We start from the raw sequence: 16,284 nt of genomic DNA, 5'->3' as shown, positions 1-16,284 counted from the left end.
GTCTGTGCTGACTTATTTTCTCGATACTACTTTATATACCCCTTAAAGTAGCCTTCTATGCTTGTTACATATAAATCACCCCCAGAGTTACCACTTTGTGCCAAGGTCTCTGTGCACGTCCAGTCAAACAAGATGGCAGCTTCCATTCCTTCAAGCAGGTGCAGGGTCCCCTCATACCATATGCCTTCTGAGACCAACTGATATTCCTTGCATTGAGTTAACTAAGAAACGTGTGTCAAAAGAAGATTTTACACAAAGATTTTATTGGGGGAGATATCTAGGGCTTCAAAATTGGGAGGGAGCAAGACAAGTCCAGAGGAGCTGCCAAGCCGTGACAGGATCTTAAACAATGGACAAACTAGGACAAATGGTACCCATGAGGATCAAAGGAGGTCTAAAGCATGTTAGGGTGCCTAGGAACTGAAAAAAATCACCACAGGGCCCCCCCAAATTAGTCTGTGACTACTTATATGTCTCTTGTGTTCAGTATGATCAGAGGAAGCCTATAGGAAACATAACTTTGGTAGAGTGTGAGTTCAGAAGCAGGCAGCCAGCACTTGGTCTAATTCCTAGAAGCCTGCGAAGCCCAGTCTCATGGCTATTATCCTACTCTTTAATATAAAGCATATATTGCCACTGGTACTGTCTATTAGGAACAGAGTATTTTCAGAGCTAGAAATAAGGTCATGCAAGCACACTTAGTGTTTATTAGAAGTCGGGATTAACCAAATCCATACAGTGCAGGTAAGTGAAGTAGGCATGGCTGTCCCCATGACATTCCTCTTTACTGTGTCAACAACTCTCTGAAGAGAGTCTGTAAAGCCACTCATAGCAGCTTCTCTGTCTTTAGCTGGTAGAGGAAGAAAACAGGCTCCACGTACACAGAGTTGTGTTTAAGAAAAATGGGATGAAATTTAATTGTTCCACAACAGCCACCCTAAAGGAAACTGGACAAGAGAGAAATCTCCTGGTGTGCCGTTTCAAGCAAGGCACTTGGAGTCTATCTTGAAAAAGAACCAAAATGAAGCTGAGGTACAGACACACATAATTTCTGGATGTTAGTAAATGAAGTGGGTTTCACAGGAGCCTGGAAAGAGGCAGAAAAAAAAAAAAAAAAAAAAAAAAAAACATGGCCCAGAAGAAATATGTCAACCTACCATGAGAAATGAGTCCTTCCTGTGGACCCATGTTGAAGAAACACTGACTACTTTAACTATCAGTTTTTAATCTCGACACAATCTAAAATCACCCTGGAGGACTTCTGTGAATATTGATGAGAGATTACCTCAATTATCTTAATTGGTAGAGGAAGACCTACCTATTGTGATGGAGAAGGGTCATCTGTCTATGTGTTACTTTCATTGGTTAATAAAGAAATTGCCTTGGCCTTTTAATAGGGCAGAAAATTAGGTGGGTGGAGTAGACAGAACAGAATGCTGGGAAGAAGGAAAGTGAGGCAGACGCCAGGCCTCTCCTCTCCGAGACGGACGCAGATTAAGATCTTGATTGCCAATTTAATTGGATGGATACATGCCTAGGAGATTAGAAAAGCATGCCTGGGTTAGGGAGGTGAGGCCATTTCCATGAGAGGTTGGATCATGAAGCCTCTTGCCTAGCGAATACATCTATCTTATAATGGGTATCCTTTGTTGAGAGGTAGTGAAAGGCAGGAAGTAGAACTTAACTCAAGGTAGTAGGTCACTGTCTTCCTTGGCTGCTATATTTTGTCCTACCCCTTCCTCATAGTCTTTTTCTTTGCTTCCTGGGCACCATGCTATGAATTGTTCAGCTCTCCCAAGCTTTTCAACCACAATGGGTTGGCGCCTTCAAAGCTTTAAGCCAAAACAGACCCTTCTTCCTTTAAATTATGTGTTGGGAGTTTGGTCACAGTGACAAGCCTGTGACTATAATACTTGCAATGCTCTAATGAGGCTACAGAATCTTCCTTCAAAACACACGACCTTGTGAGTGAATAAAAATTAACTATAGGGCTGGAGAGATGGCTCAGTGGTTAAGAGCATTGCCTGCTCTTCCAAAGGTTCTGAGTTCAATTCCCAGCAACCACATGGTGGCTCACAACCATCTGTAATGAGGTCTGGTGCCCTCTTCTGGCCTGCAGACATACACACAGACAGAATATTGTATACATAATAAATAAATAAATAAATAAATATTTAAAAAAAAAATTAACTATAGATGACTTCCTTCAATATATGTGAAAATTCCTTCAACAAATCAGCATTTCAGATCCAGTAATGTATACAATAGTGTACTGTAGGGGCCACCAAAGTCTTTGTGCTCACAGACGTGTTCCAGGGTATGTGGTCGTGACCTGTGGATCGATACCTGTTCATTGTGACCCTTTGGGGGTCGAATGACAATTTCACAGGGGTCATCTATCAGATATCCTGCACACCAGATATTTACATTTCAATTTATAACAGTAGCAAAATTACAGATATGAAGTAGCAACAAAAGTAATTTTATGATTGACGGTCATCACAACATGAGGAACTGTATTAGGGGTTTCAGCGTTAGAGAGGTTGAGAGCCACTGCACTAGGGGAACACGGAAGTTAAGCACACAGGTTGTTCCTTCAAGGGAAGGAATGTGAAACCTGTTTTCCTTCAGCATGCGGGAACAGATGTGCTCTCCAACCTGGTGACCTCTGCTCTATCTGTGTGGTCCTAGAGACACTCTGGCCCAGGACTTTCTCCAGGCCCTTCTCATAAACTTGTTTTTCTCCATCAATCTAGAACTATCTTTACAGACAATGTCACATCTTTCATTACAAGGAGCTCCCATCTAGTCACATCTGATCTGTATTTAGCTTCCTTTGTTCCTCAAAGAGACTTAGGTATGCTTTGTTGTGTATGAGGGATTGTCAGGGTCCCAAGATGGCTTTTACAGGGAAAGAAAAGGGGAAAAGGGGGACAATGTGAAGGAAGATGGCTGAGTCATGTGTCCAACCTCAATAGCCATCTCTGACATTCAGAGAACATCTTTTCTTTTCCCATTCTAGTGAGAAACCATTGTAACAAATCTGACTTTAAATCTTAGGCCAGCCTCTATAATTTCTGTTGACAAACATTTTATTTCTCTTACAGTCAAACATTAGTCTATGTTTAATAATAATGGTAGTAAGTTTGTCAAGCTTTAGCCCACATTTTGATGCTATCTGAAGACTATCAGATGTCCAAGTCTGATAAATCTAAAGGAAAACTACTAGCAGGTAAATTTATAACATGTGTCTTTATTAGCTTCCTTTCCCAGGAATGGCTAACCTCTCAGTTAATCAATAAATGCAAAAAAATATTAAATCTTATGCCAGAGAATAAGGAAAGATATCAAAAGATAACAGTTTTAATTTATTGGTCATCTTCAGTCAGAAGTGTCACCAATAGCTAAGTTGGTAGCAGATGGATAATAATTCTTCAGCTCTGTAACTTCAAAAATGGTGACTTTTTAAAGCCAACTAGAAGTAAATGAAACTCAAGGACTTACTTAGATTTCCCTTGGTTACAATAATATACAAGTTTTGGTTTAATATTAGAAAAATCAGTCAGTGTGGTTACCACATATTGGGCTGCCCTGGCCTAATATGAAAACTTTGAGCAATCATCAGCTTGGCTTTTCAAAACCTTTTTGAAAAATAGCTCTGCTCGTAAAGTCAGTGAAAACATGAAGGTTATTATGGCTTCTAGTGTAGGAAGGAGTAAGTACTGGACCTATTTTTAAAATTATGTATTTTTCTTCAAGTCATCCTTTGAAAACGTGATGGATGGTCACAGGGACGTCTCATTATTAAACCAAGGTACACAGAGAGAACAAAGTGTCCCTGATGCGTGCACATGAATACAGATGAGCAGAGCTGTGTCTCAGGAAGAGATTGCCCGGGGGGGGGGGGTCACATGCAGGTGGAAGGAAGGGCTACCCAGACAGCAAGTCTCTCGTGGACAGAAACAGAGCATCCAAGCTCTCAGAGCTAACTATGGGTTAGTCCAGCAGACTGAAGTCTGGAAAAGATTCCTGAAGGGCTTTTGCTCTCTGGTTGTCACTTCTCGAGCATAGTTTTGCAGAGTGAGCATGGCACTGAGAAGCTGAGAGAATGCTGGGAAACATGAATGGCGGACGTGCACAGTGCCGCAGGGACCCACCAACAGAAGAGGCTGGATTCCAACTGCAAGACGAGTGAAAACAGATCAGCACTAGCTAAGCTGACCACAGCAACCGTATTTGCAGTATCTGGTATACAACAGAAAATCATGTAAATCATGAGGAAACGAGAAAATGTGACCTGAAATCAGAAGATAATGAAGGTCAATAAAAGCAAGTCCTCATAAATGATCGAAATGTTGCTGGTGGGTAACAACTTTAGAATGACCATCACAAACAAGCAATTGGAAGATTTCTAAGACAAGTGGGCAAAATGGGTGGGAAAGCAGGAAGATGAAAAGTTCCGGGCAAAACCAAAAACCCTACAATACTGGCAATGATGATTCCAAAGCACTAGAATGCAGCATGTAAGGCAAATGCTGGGCTGGATGGGCTTAGCAGTGAACTCGTGTGAGCTGGCAGATGGGTGGCAAACTTGAAAACAGCTAAGGTCTCCTAACTGAAGCACGAGTTGTAGAAGGGAGGAAAGGAAAATCAAAGCATTACCGGAGCAAGGCCACGTGTGTAATAGTCCAACCCTGTGAGACTGGGGGCTGGAAGAAGAAGCTGGGGTGATGGGCACAATCTCCGCACTTGCGAGACAGAGGAAGGACTGAGAGCTTGGCATTATCTCAAAAAAATTTAGAGTCTGGAAGAGAAGAGAAAGAGAAAAAAACTGAAAATTATTTTTTTAAAAAAATCTATTGACTGAAAAACTGATTTAAAAAGACATTAGCTAGTTCATGTGTCTAAGAATCTCAACAAATTCTAAAACAGAAATGAATTCAAAGAAAAATATTGCTACTTAATATACTGTGATCAATTTCTAAAAATCAAAGTTTTTTTTTTAAATGAGTCTTAAGAGCAGCAGAAAATGAGACTCATCAGAGCCCAGGGAGAAGAGAACAAGAAGAATAGGAACTATTCTTAGTAGAGACAATGGAAGATGCTCACAAGACAGAAAAAGATGAAAAGGAAGGAACTGCCTGTCCAACATCTATGTCATGAGGTTAACCTCCAAGAATGAAGAAAAGGAAAGGCAGGTTCAGGGAGAGGAAGCTGGGAGAACGCAGCTCCAGTGATCCACACTAGGAGAAAGAATCAGGGAACTTCATCAGCAAACCCTCAGCCCACATGTTGGCGTTATCTGAATGCCGATGCGATACCCCGGAGTCTAGAAATCTAGGGGGAAATTACTCACAAATATTCAGAGAAAAGCACTGGGTAAGGAAGGATGCCCAGGGCCCATTCTGCCGCAAATCAGTGGATGCCAACAGAACTGTCAGAATAAATTTTATCTGAGCTCTGGGAACCAGCCAAAGCAATACAAACAAAGCAAAACAAAACAGGTGAACATTTAACTCAGAAAGGATTAACTGAGTCTGGGCAGGAGAGATCTGTGACATTTTTGGCACCCTCTCCCACCCCCTAGTCCTCTGGCAAGCTCAGAGGTGCCGATTCAAACTCCAGTAGAGTGGCCTTGTGTAGATGGAGCAGTTCAGACTTCATTATCAACAAACTGTGATCATACTCTATTTCCCTGGCTCAAATTAAATGAGGTTCCAGCCCTGAGATGAGGAAGTAGACCCAGGGTCCCAGGGTACCATTCCTAACCAAGAAGCTTTCTACAACGGAGTGCAGAAAACCGGATCTACCAACTGAACTCCAAGCCCAGGAGCAGTTTGTCCAACACAACAAATTCAATGGTGTTTTATTTTGTGGGTTTTTATTTCATTTTGTTTTGTTTCATCATTTTTTTTGTCTTATTGGATTTGTGTTTGTTTTGATTTTCATTTTGGTGTTTTGGAAGTTAGTGTGTGTGTGTGTGTGTGTGTGTGTATCTGATGGGGGGCACATAAAAATGGGTGCATAGGAAAGTGAGTAGGATCTTGGCAGGAGTTCAAGGAGGAGAACATGATCAAAACATATTAGATGAACAAAAAAAACATTTTAATTTTAAAAATGGAAAAGAATAATTGTGGTCACGTAGGCCAAGGGTTTGCAGTCCAGGAAAGCAACTGTCATAGGAAAGCTTGGGAGAACAACCTGGAAGTGTGAAATTTGGAGATGGGAAAGCAAGCTTGATTTCAAAATCACACCCGTGGGTGTGTCTTCCACAGCTTTTCCAAAGAGGGTTAGCCAAGGACAGAAACCCCACACTGACGGTTGGTGGCTCTGTCCATATGCTGGGGGCTAAACCAAAATAAGAGCGACAGAACCTTCCAATACAAGCGTTCTCTCTCTCTGCTTACTCGCCTGGGCCTCAGTCATGCTATCCACACTGCGACAGACTGAAATCTTGGAGACAACGAACCAAAATAATTTACCCTTTCTCTCAAGTTGTTTGTGCAGGGCATTCTGTAACAACAAGAAGCTGATTAATATATGACAAAGACTTGAGATGCTCGCACGCAGTCCTGTGGCTACGCGCATCTCAAAGGTAGGGAACACACTCAGCGAGTGTCTGTGAGGCACAAGTCTCTCCTGTCTGACTGACCGCCAAGAACTGAAGGCGGAGTTAGCTATGAATTGACCAACAGAATGCTGAAGGCACGTTAGCAAACACAGAGAATATCTCCAGACTGGGAGTTTTGTTTACGGCTTTTGTTGTTCCAGACACTCAATATTTGTATGACATCACTAGATGAGGTCTTAAACATGCACCTGAACATAATGACAGAGCTGAATGGATCTTCACAGCAGAAACAGGTTCTATTCTGTATTAGACAGCCATTTCACAGACCTGCTGACTTCTTCTTTGTCTTAGATTAGGCTTAAAAACCATTTAAAAAAAAAATAGAATCTTGCTTAAAGTGTAGAACACATAAATTACTGGCATCTCACACATATTGATAGGCTTGAAAGCAGTAATTTTCTTTTTAAGAAAAACAATTTTCAAAATTATTGTAAGCCCACAGTACAATCATTTCTAAAGTCTGTTTTTCTCAGAAGGTATGTTTTATTGTAAACATTTGCCAGTGTAAATGTAGATTCTTGGCCAGTAGACTACATGCTTTTATACATGAAGGTGACTTCCTACAGCCAACGAGCTCTTCTCGAAGCCCACTGACTCTCAGGCAGTTACAGAAGTGTTAAGTTATAGGACAGAATTAAAGCCACTGTAATGCCTGCTTTTAACACGTCCTGGAGCTAACATTTTAGTTTCTCTCGGTATTGTTAGAAGTCAGATGTTTTCCCATTTGTAATTCGTACCCGTTACCTGTCCCCGTGAGGACTGTCTGACATCACCCTCAAGTGAAGTCTCTGCATAACCGTTCACCACATGTGGCTGCTGTGACTCCTGAAGGTGCCTTCTGTCCTGTGGCACCTCCTTGTCCCACTGCTTAACAAATAGGTTGTGAGGAATTAGAACTTGTATGCTGACAGTAGCTCTGCTAACAAGATGCCAAATTAAAAGAGAGGAATGTGTAACTGACTTGTGCCTTCGTCTCGAGATTGTTTGGTCCTTCATCTAAAGCTTCCACGGTCCTTGCGTTTCAATTTGTGCTTCAATTTTCACTTCATACTCTACAGAATAAATTAAAGTGAAACAAAAACAGGAAATCTCTGCCCAATCACTCACTGACCACTAAGTTATCCAAACAGTGACATCAGTCGCCATACCGGGCAAAGAATATAAACTTTACAAAATTGGTTTATAAATCGTTAAACAAACAAGAGCCACAAGTGCTCTTAAACGCTGAGCCATCTTTCCAGCCCATATAAGAACCGCTTTAGCTGGGTGAAGCCGTGCATGTCTTTAGTTCAAGCAAAGGCAGGTGGGTCTCTGTGAGTCCAACATCAATTTGGTCTACACAGGCACAACAAACTCAGTGAAGCAAGTGTTTTGGTTTGGATCTTAAATGTCCTCCAAAGGCCCATGTGCTCAAGTCACGGTCAGCCTGCTGGTCCTACTGAGAGAGGCTAAGACCTCTAGGAGATGGGGTACAATGAGAGGAACGAGGGGGTGCTTGAAGGGTTGTTGGAACCCTGGTCCTTTCTCCCTGCCAGCTGCAATGAGGCGAGCTGTACCCTCTGCTATGATGTCATGAGCTCCTACCATAATGGTCTGCCTTGCCACAGGTCCAAAGCAATGGCCGCAAGGGGCTGGAGTCTGAACCCTTTAAAATCACCAGGGAATTGATCCTCTATTTATTTCCAGGGATGCTTTGTCACAGTGACAGAAAGTTGACTAAAATGGAGAGAATGAGATTTTCAGACCTTCTGCCTTATGATATTCAAAATCTCGACTTTTCAGCAAAAAATGTCGAGAACATGTGAAAGCAGTTCACACAAAAGTAGAATGAAAAAAATCAATTAAAAATAAAGCAGACTGTTCCTAAAGTGTCTGCCACACAAACGTGAAGAGCACAAAAGCTGGTGATCCCACTGCTGTGATAGGCTTCAGAAACAGAGAACCCTGGAGCCTACATCACCAGTCTAGTCAGCTGGTGAGCTGTGTGCCCATCTCTGATGTTCAGGGAGTGCTTTCCTTTCTCTTTTCTTATAAGACATCCCCACAGTAATATTGACTTTGTGTATGAGGCAACACATGTACACCTTCATCCTCATACAAGTATACCCCCACACACGTAGGCAGCCACAGAAATACCCTCAAAAAGAACCTAGAGAAGGGTACATGTAATGATGAAAGACCAACCACCCCACCAAAAGTTATAAGAATTAAAAATATGTATATAACTAACATCAGAGCTCCAAAATATACAAAGTAGAAATTCACAGGTTTTGAAAGGACAGTTCTACCATGATAAGTGAAATTTTAAACATACTGCTTTCAAGAAGGGATAGATCATTTATATATAAGCTGCTCACAGAAATCAAAGACTTTAAAAATAGTATAAACCAACTAGACCTAAGGACTGTGTGCAACATGTTCCAACAAACAACAGAAACAGGGCATGTTGACACATATCTGCAAACTCACTATATAAAGTGAAGGCATTACTGCTCCAAAGTATGGTTGAGGCGGTTTTTATTGTAGACATGAGGGAGAGTACAGCCAGAGGCATCTTGAAGAGTCCAGAGCAGGGAGAGGAAGTAGTAGACCAAACATGACTACAAGACTGCATCAGACCCTGAGAGGAGTCAGGGAGAATGAAAGATGAGGACCAAGAGAGAGAGGGACAAACACGAGGGGGCAAAGAGAGGGGACCAAGAGCCAAGAGAGAGCATGACCGAAATGGCAACATTATAGAGAAATGAGAAGTCGGGGGAAGGGAAGCCCATGTGCTGAAGAGGTTTGGGGGGTGGGAACCATGTGATAAGAGCTGAGAAGAGCCAGGATGGCAGCACAGGCTCTGTGACAGGTACTGGCATTGTTGAGAGAGGCTGGAGGCTGGCATGTGCTGTGGTGTGCTAATAGGCACCAGGGATAGTCATTTCTCCCCAGTTTCTTTGGGACCTGACACCCACCACTAGGCAAGCTGGGATGGGAAGACTGAGCCTTTATTACTATAATCAACATCATCTCCGTCATTGTCATTAATTATCCATATGTGCATATGAGAGCAGGCACATACATACCACAACAGGAACACACCACAGCAGGAACACACACACACCATAGCAGGAACACACCACAGCAGGCACACACACACCACAGCAGGAACACACACACCATAGCAGGAACACACCACAGTAGGTACACACACACCACAGCAGGAACACACCACAGCAGGCACACACACACACCACAGCAGACACACACACCACAGCAGGCACACACACACCACAGCAGGCACACACACACCACAGCAGAAACACACACACCACAGCAAGAACACACACACCACAGCAGGTACACACACACACCACAGCAGAAACACACACACACCACAGCAAGAACACACACACACCAGCAGGAACACACACACCACAGCAGGCACGCACACACCACAGCAGGCACGCACACACCACAGCAGGAACACACACACCACAGCAGGCACACACACCACAGCACACACACACCACAGCAGGAACACATACACCACAGCAGGCACACACAGCACAGCAGGCACACACACACACCACAGCAGGCACACACACACCACAGCAGGCATGTGGGAGTCAGCTGACAGCTTCCAGGAGTTGGTTGTCTCTTTGCGGAATGGGTCTAGGGATCAAATCCAGGTCGTCAGGTTAGCACAGCAAACACTTTGCCCCACTCAGCCATCTTAAGGGCCTGAAGATCAAGAGTTTGAGGATGATGTGAACTACCTGTGAAGATCTCATTTCCAAAAGATGTACGAATGAATGAAGACATACATACATTTTTAAAATAGCTGACTCTACATTATTCTCAAATGAACATGGAAAATTCCCCGGGGTTTACCACATGTTAGGCTTCAAAATAAATTTCAGAGAATTTAGACAGTTGGAAATCACATCAAATATCATCTACTACCATAATGAAATGAACCTAGAAATAAATAACAAAAGAAACACATAAATTTTACAAGCATGTAGAATGCATCAAACGACCAGTAGGTCAAAGAAAAATATGAGTGAGAACTAGCAAGTATTTTGAGACAAATAATAATAAAGATTCAACACACTGCAGCTTATTTTGTGTGATGTAGAAGCAGTGCTGGGGTGACATTTATAAACAGAAATGCCCATAATAAAAAATTCTCACAGAAGTACCTGATCGTCTATGTTAAGAACCAGGAGAAAAACCACAGTAAATCCAAGGCAAAAAGAAGATGCTAATAGAGTGAAGAGACACTAGTAGAGAATAGAAACTAATGAGATGTTAACTGTGATGGACAGAAAACTAGCTAGGTGCTAATGGAGATGGATCCCAAAGCTGACTCTTTGAAGAGGAAATTGATAAATTTCTGACCCAAACAAAGATAGCTGACACAAGTGATTAAAATCAATGATGAATGTCATTGTTTAACAATTGGTTGCCACAGTTTAACAGTGTGTTCATCCTGAAAGTTTCTTATCTTATGTGGGTAGTAAACTAAATAGTAGAACTCTCCAAAAATCCTAAGAAATAGTTAATTTCGATGAGGAAAGGAGGAATAGAAAAGACAAGACGTAAGAAAAATACAGAACCAGTAACAAAAAAAAAAAAAATGAAGGCTTGAGCCTCTCCATATCTGTTCATATTGGTAAATGTATTTAGTGAAAATCACCTACACACAGCAATTGAAGAGTGTGATCTTGCAGTACACTTGGGAGAGTAGATTTTAAGAGAAGAAATATTACCAAAATATAAATTCCTACCTTTGTGTCTGGGGACTTGGTTTCATAAGAGAATGACAGAAGGAGGCAGGAAGGGAGGAAAGGCGGGAGGAAGGGAGGGAAGAAGGGAGGGATAGAAGGACACTTTCAAGTCCGTCAGATAAAATGGTATAGTATCTATCTGCATAGAATCTATGCACACTCTTTTATTTAAGTCATCTCTAAGTTATATATAGTGCTCAATACCATGAAAATTTCTTATAAGTAATTGGGCTACTTTACTTTTAGGGAAAATGACAGGAAGAAGAAAGTCTATGCTATTAAAATAAGTATTATCTACTGTTACTTGTCTGAAACCATACAAGCACACTCGTGGATCTGAGTAGGACCCCATAGCAATCCTAACAGCACAGCCTCCGTATTGTGAAGCAAACACTTCTGACATTGGGCAAAGATAGAAAACAGGCACAAAGTTTAAACAAAACCATCCACATAATCAAATAAGCAAAGGAAGTCACTAAAGATAAAGATCTGAATAGAACTGAATAATTCAATCTAATTAAATACATAAAATAATATTAATAACTCTGGATCATACAGTTTTCAAGAGTACATAAAACACTTACCAAACAAGGTCCTCTGCCCTAGAATGAGCTGGAGTTTTCTCAAACAATCTTGCTTATTATTTATCAAGTAGACAGGATAGGCTAAGTCCTTTTGAGTACTGTTCGCCTTCACAAGATCCCTCATGGGTATCTCTCTTATTGTGATACTTTCCTTCTAAAAAGAAATAATAGAAAATTCAGAGAAGGTATATAAAACTTATCCAAGGTCATACTTGGTGCTAATAACCAACCCTTGAGCTTGACCTTTCCACTTCCTGGAGTTAATTAAATTTCAATAACCTACCAAAGGATGAGTTAATAGTCCTTAATAGTCCTGTTTCTAACTAGTTCTGGTGACTACTTATTGGTATAGATGAAAAATAGTCAACTCCTTAGCCATATATTCAGAATGATGGAAGTCAGGGTCATGTCTGCATTCATTCATTGTCAATCACAGATCAACAGGGCTCCAGTTTGTTCTCTACCTATACTTGCCTGGACATTTTGTCAACATTGGCTAATAGGTTTGGTTAGCCCTTTGTACTCATTGAATGGCCAAAATCCCACTCAGGACAAAGTCCTGAAAACACTGTCAGCTGGCAATGCAAGCGCTCCATCAGTCTGGATGAACCCTCTGATTTTCACTGAGAAAGAACCAGTCAAAAGGGGATTGGTCTAAAATAACAGCTGTGCTACAGAGGCTTAGCATAGGCGTGTGTGGGAATCCTGGTCCACAAACTCAGGAACCCTACAAACAGGGCCCTATTCTTCTCCAACTCAAAACAAGTTTTACATCAGGCACATGACACTACGCCGTGGGGTTGAATTTCCTGACACTGCCACTTGGTTTCAGCTCCAAGCCTATGACGCCATCCCTACTTGCTGCTCTGTGCTTCTTTGTTTCTAGTCTTGACTTTGGGCAGAGGTCCTCCTAGGGAACTCTATGTGCTGCTTTCACTACAATGGATTTGGTGCAAGGGAGCTGTCAAGACACACACAAAAACTTATAGCATTTGGCAAACCAGAATCATAAACTTGCTAACTTTCATGAGCATAAGCCAGGGAGAGGGGTGCACACGCCTTTAATCCTAGCACTCAGGAGACAGGGGCAGGTGATCTCTGAGTTTGAGGCCAGCCTGGTCTACAGAGCAAATTTCTGGACAGCCAGGGATACACAGAGAAGAAACCCTGTCTTGAAACAACCCACCCAAAAGAGACTTCTCTAGTCTTTTGGAGTCTAAGGCTTTGGACCTCAGAAATTCTAGAACTGACTCTCATTTTTGCTCTTTTATGCTGAGTCATTCTTCTCTGAAGCAATGACTACAAGATGGCAGTGAGCTGGATGAGAAATGGCCATGTACAGAAGGAATAATAGGGAATGTATTATCATATAGCAACATATTGTTTGTCTGTCCATTCCTGCAAAGGACTGACACCCCATTAACTTCACCGAATGGCTAATATGTAAGAACTACGTGGAGGTAGGAAGGATACAAAGAAAGTGAGACATGAAGATTACCTGATCTAAATTCAAAACAGGGGGTTCGTGCGTGTGCAGGTAACTTTAACAGGAGACATGCTGTGATAAACAACTGAAATTTGGCCAGGTTCAGGGCACACAAAGAAAAGTCAGCTAAGGCTGAGGTCAATGTGTAGTTGACTATTTATTACTGTAACAATATGCCTGAGGTAACTGACTTTAGGAGAGGGAACATTTGTGTTGAGTTGCAGTTTGGGAGGTTTTCCAGCTCCCGGTGAGTTGGTCTGGTTGCTTTGCGGCCTGTAACAAGTGGATACATCATGGAGGGAGCATGAGGTAAAGCAAGAGGCCTCCGATATAGCCATTGAGTCAAAAAGAAAGAGGGACTGTTGGATTCCAAAGAAACTCAGAACAATGGCCTTTTAGCATGTCCAGGCACGTGCCCACCTCCAGCCTCTCTCAGCAAGTGCCTGTTACAGAGTCATCCCGACTGCCATACCCTGACCCCCACCAGCCTAGGGCCTTCCCTTCCCTTCCCCCAGCTTAGGATTCTTATAAAACCCAGCTTGGCCATGAGCTCTCTCTTTCTTCCTGACCTCTCTTCTCTTTGTTCGCTTGACCCTCAGTTCCTCTTGGTCTGCTTGCCCTCTCCCCTCTCTTCTCTTCCTCTCTTGCTCTTCCTCCCTCTCTCCTCATGACCCAGTTTGGTCTACAGGCCATGTCCAGTCTGTTTCTTTCTCCCCTCTGCCCTGGACTCTTCCAGATGCCTCTGACTGTTCTCTCCCTCATATCTACAACAAAACCCTTCTCCACACCCATTCCGTGGCGTAGGCATGTCCTCATTTTCATGTAGAGGCCATCGTCCAACAGTCTCCTTGGAGGACACACCCCCATGGTTTAAAGATACCCTACTATGCCCCACTTCTTAAAGGTTCCACCACCCACAGGTTGGAGGAAACCAAGCCTTGAAGTAGCGTTCCAGATTCAATCTAGAGCAGAAACCCAGAAAATCCGAGCTTACGTTGCACCTTCTTACTAGTAGCTACTGGAGCAATAGCGTCAGGCCTCGTTAGTAGGAAGCTCCCAACCAGTAGATTAATTTTACCACAGCCTTGAGGATACAGATCATTCTCTTTGACCTGTTCCACGTCAAAACACAGAGGTCTCAAGGCCACAGAAAGCAAGAAAGTGTGTTTCAATCCCTACCTAATGGGAGGCGTTATGGCTTAGATACAAAGTCTCCTAAAGGCTGGTGTGTTGAAGGCTGTTGCCAATGCTGCAATTTTCAGAGGTGGGGGTTTTAGGAATTTATTGCACCATGGACAATCTAGCTTCATCAGTGTAATGGATTCATAAACTGATGGACTCTTGGGTGGTAACAGACTTTCGGAAGGTAAGTCCTAGTTGAATGGAATAAATATCTGGGGATGTTCCCCTTAAAGGAACCTCTCTCTCCCTCCCTCCCTCCCTCTCCCTCTCCCTCTCTCTTCCTCTCCCCCTACCCCTTCTAGCTCCCTTGCTTCACCACCACCGTGATACCCCACCTCATTACAGGTCTGGAACAGGAACAACAGAGCCAAACAACCATGGACTAAAACCTTTGCCACATGAGCCCAGCCTTTCATCTTTAGGTTGACTTTTTCAAGCATTTTATCCCAGCAGCCGAGAGCTGAGAAACACATAGGATCCTGGGGCCACAGGGAAATTTCAAGCTGAGAAGAACTGAAACTCTGAATATACCAGTTTTTAAACTCTGTCTCCTGAAACCCTGGTTCATCAGAAGGCCCCAGAGAGTGAGCCAAGAAAAACCCATTGCTCCTTGAACCCTCATCTTTTAACAGTTTGATTAGCTTGAAGTTACAGTGTTCTGCAGAGCTTATGTTGCCCACTATGGGGTGTCTGTCAATATCTGAATATTTCTCAGGTCCCCATCAGTCACTGTGAGCACTGTTCCCCATCCTCCCATAACTATCAGGAACAAAAGATCCATAGTGCTAAGGCCGAGAAACTTTAAGCTGGGTTTATGCTAGTGGCTGTCTTAACCCACAAAATCAGCAGTCACACCTGATTTATCTTAATTTCAGTGAGGGTTCCAATGTTTTTGCTTTTGTTCTTAACTGCAAACCCTTAATCAAGTTCAATCCTACCCTTGCAGATGGAAAAAAACATGGCCCAGAGAAGGTAAGAGATTTCCCAAGATCACACAGCAGAGAACGGGGGTTCAGACTCAAATGAAGCTTCCTTTACCCTACTAAGCCTTCCTGGATGACAGTCTCATTCCCCAGCCACAGGCAATGGCTTCTTCCCTGCCAGCAGCTACAGCATCTGACCCAGAAGTTTTCGAGAGGGGGCTGTTTCTCCCTCTCTGTTTCTGCAGATGATGCTTGTCCAGAACTCAAAAGAAAATGTTTACTTAAAAAGAAAAACAAGGGAACAAAAGAACCATATACCCCTAAACAGCCGTGCAGACTGAAGCCAGCTGCAGGGAATTATGGGCAATTCAGACCCTCTCACGTCGACAGAGAGTTGCTCATTGGAAAGCACAGGACTCCCCTCTCCGGGGATAATAGCTGTGCCCCAGCTAGACAAGGAGCCTTGCAGTCTGGAAGAACGAGCTCAGTGCCGCCCCACAATGAGGCCTGGGAAGGAACCTGATGGGGAAGAGGGGAACTCAAGTCCAGGAAAAATTAGTGTGTGATGTTCTAGCTGCTTCCAAGGGCTGAAGCCCACAACCCAGGGCAAAGCCTGCTTCCCAGAGCTGGGAAGGACCTCGGTGACTACCCACAGGAAATGAAGCAAGCAGAATGGTGGGACCAGGATGAGGTGCAAGATACA

At 42.9% G+C, this 16,284-nt stretch overlaps 1 protein-coding gene across 3 annotated transcripts in view; it reads right to left on the bottom strand.

Annotated features, from left to right (window-relative positions):
• Ces5a (carboxylesterase 5A) overlaps nt 1–16,284 on the bottom strand; it is a 135,517-nt gene that overhangs the window by 32,258 nt on the left and 86,975 nt on the right. For 2 of the 3 annotated variants that reach the window (XM_057753522.1, XM_057753524.1), the window contains one exon: nt 11,991–12,144. In XM_057753522.1, the coding sequence (XP_057609505.1) occupies nt 11,991–12,144 (154 nt within the window). Of the gene's footprint in view, nt 1–11,990; nt 12,145–12,273; nt 12,350–16,284 lie in introns of those variants that run through there. The other variant, XM_057753525.1, reaches the window with a different exon arrangement.

Source organism: Chionomys nivalis, chromosome 21, assembly GCF_950005125.1.
Source record: "Chionomys nivalis chromosome 21, mChiNiv1.1, whole genome shotgun sequence".
In the NCBI taxonomy this organism is placed as follows: domain Eukaryota; kingdom Metazoa; phylum Chordata; class Mammalia; order Rodentia; family Cricetidae; genus Chionomys; species Chionomys nivalis.
Note: the sequence above shows the minus strand (reverse complement) of the source record. Positions and strands in the feature narration are given on the sequence as shown.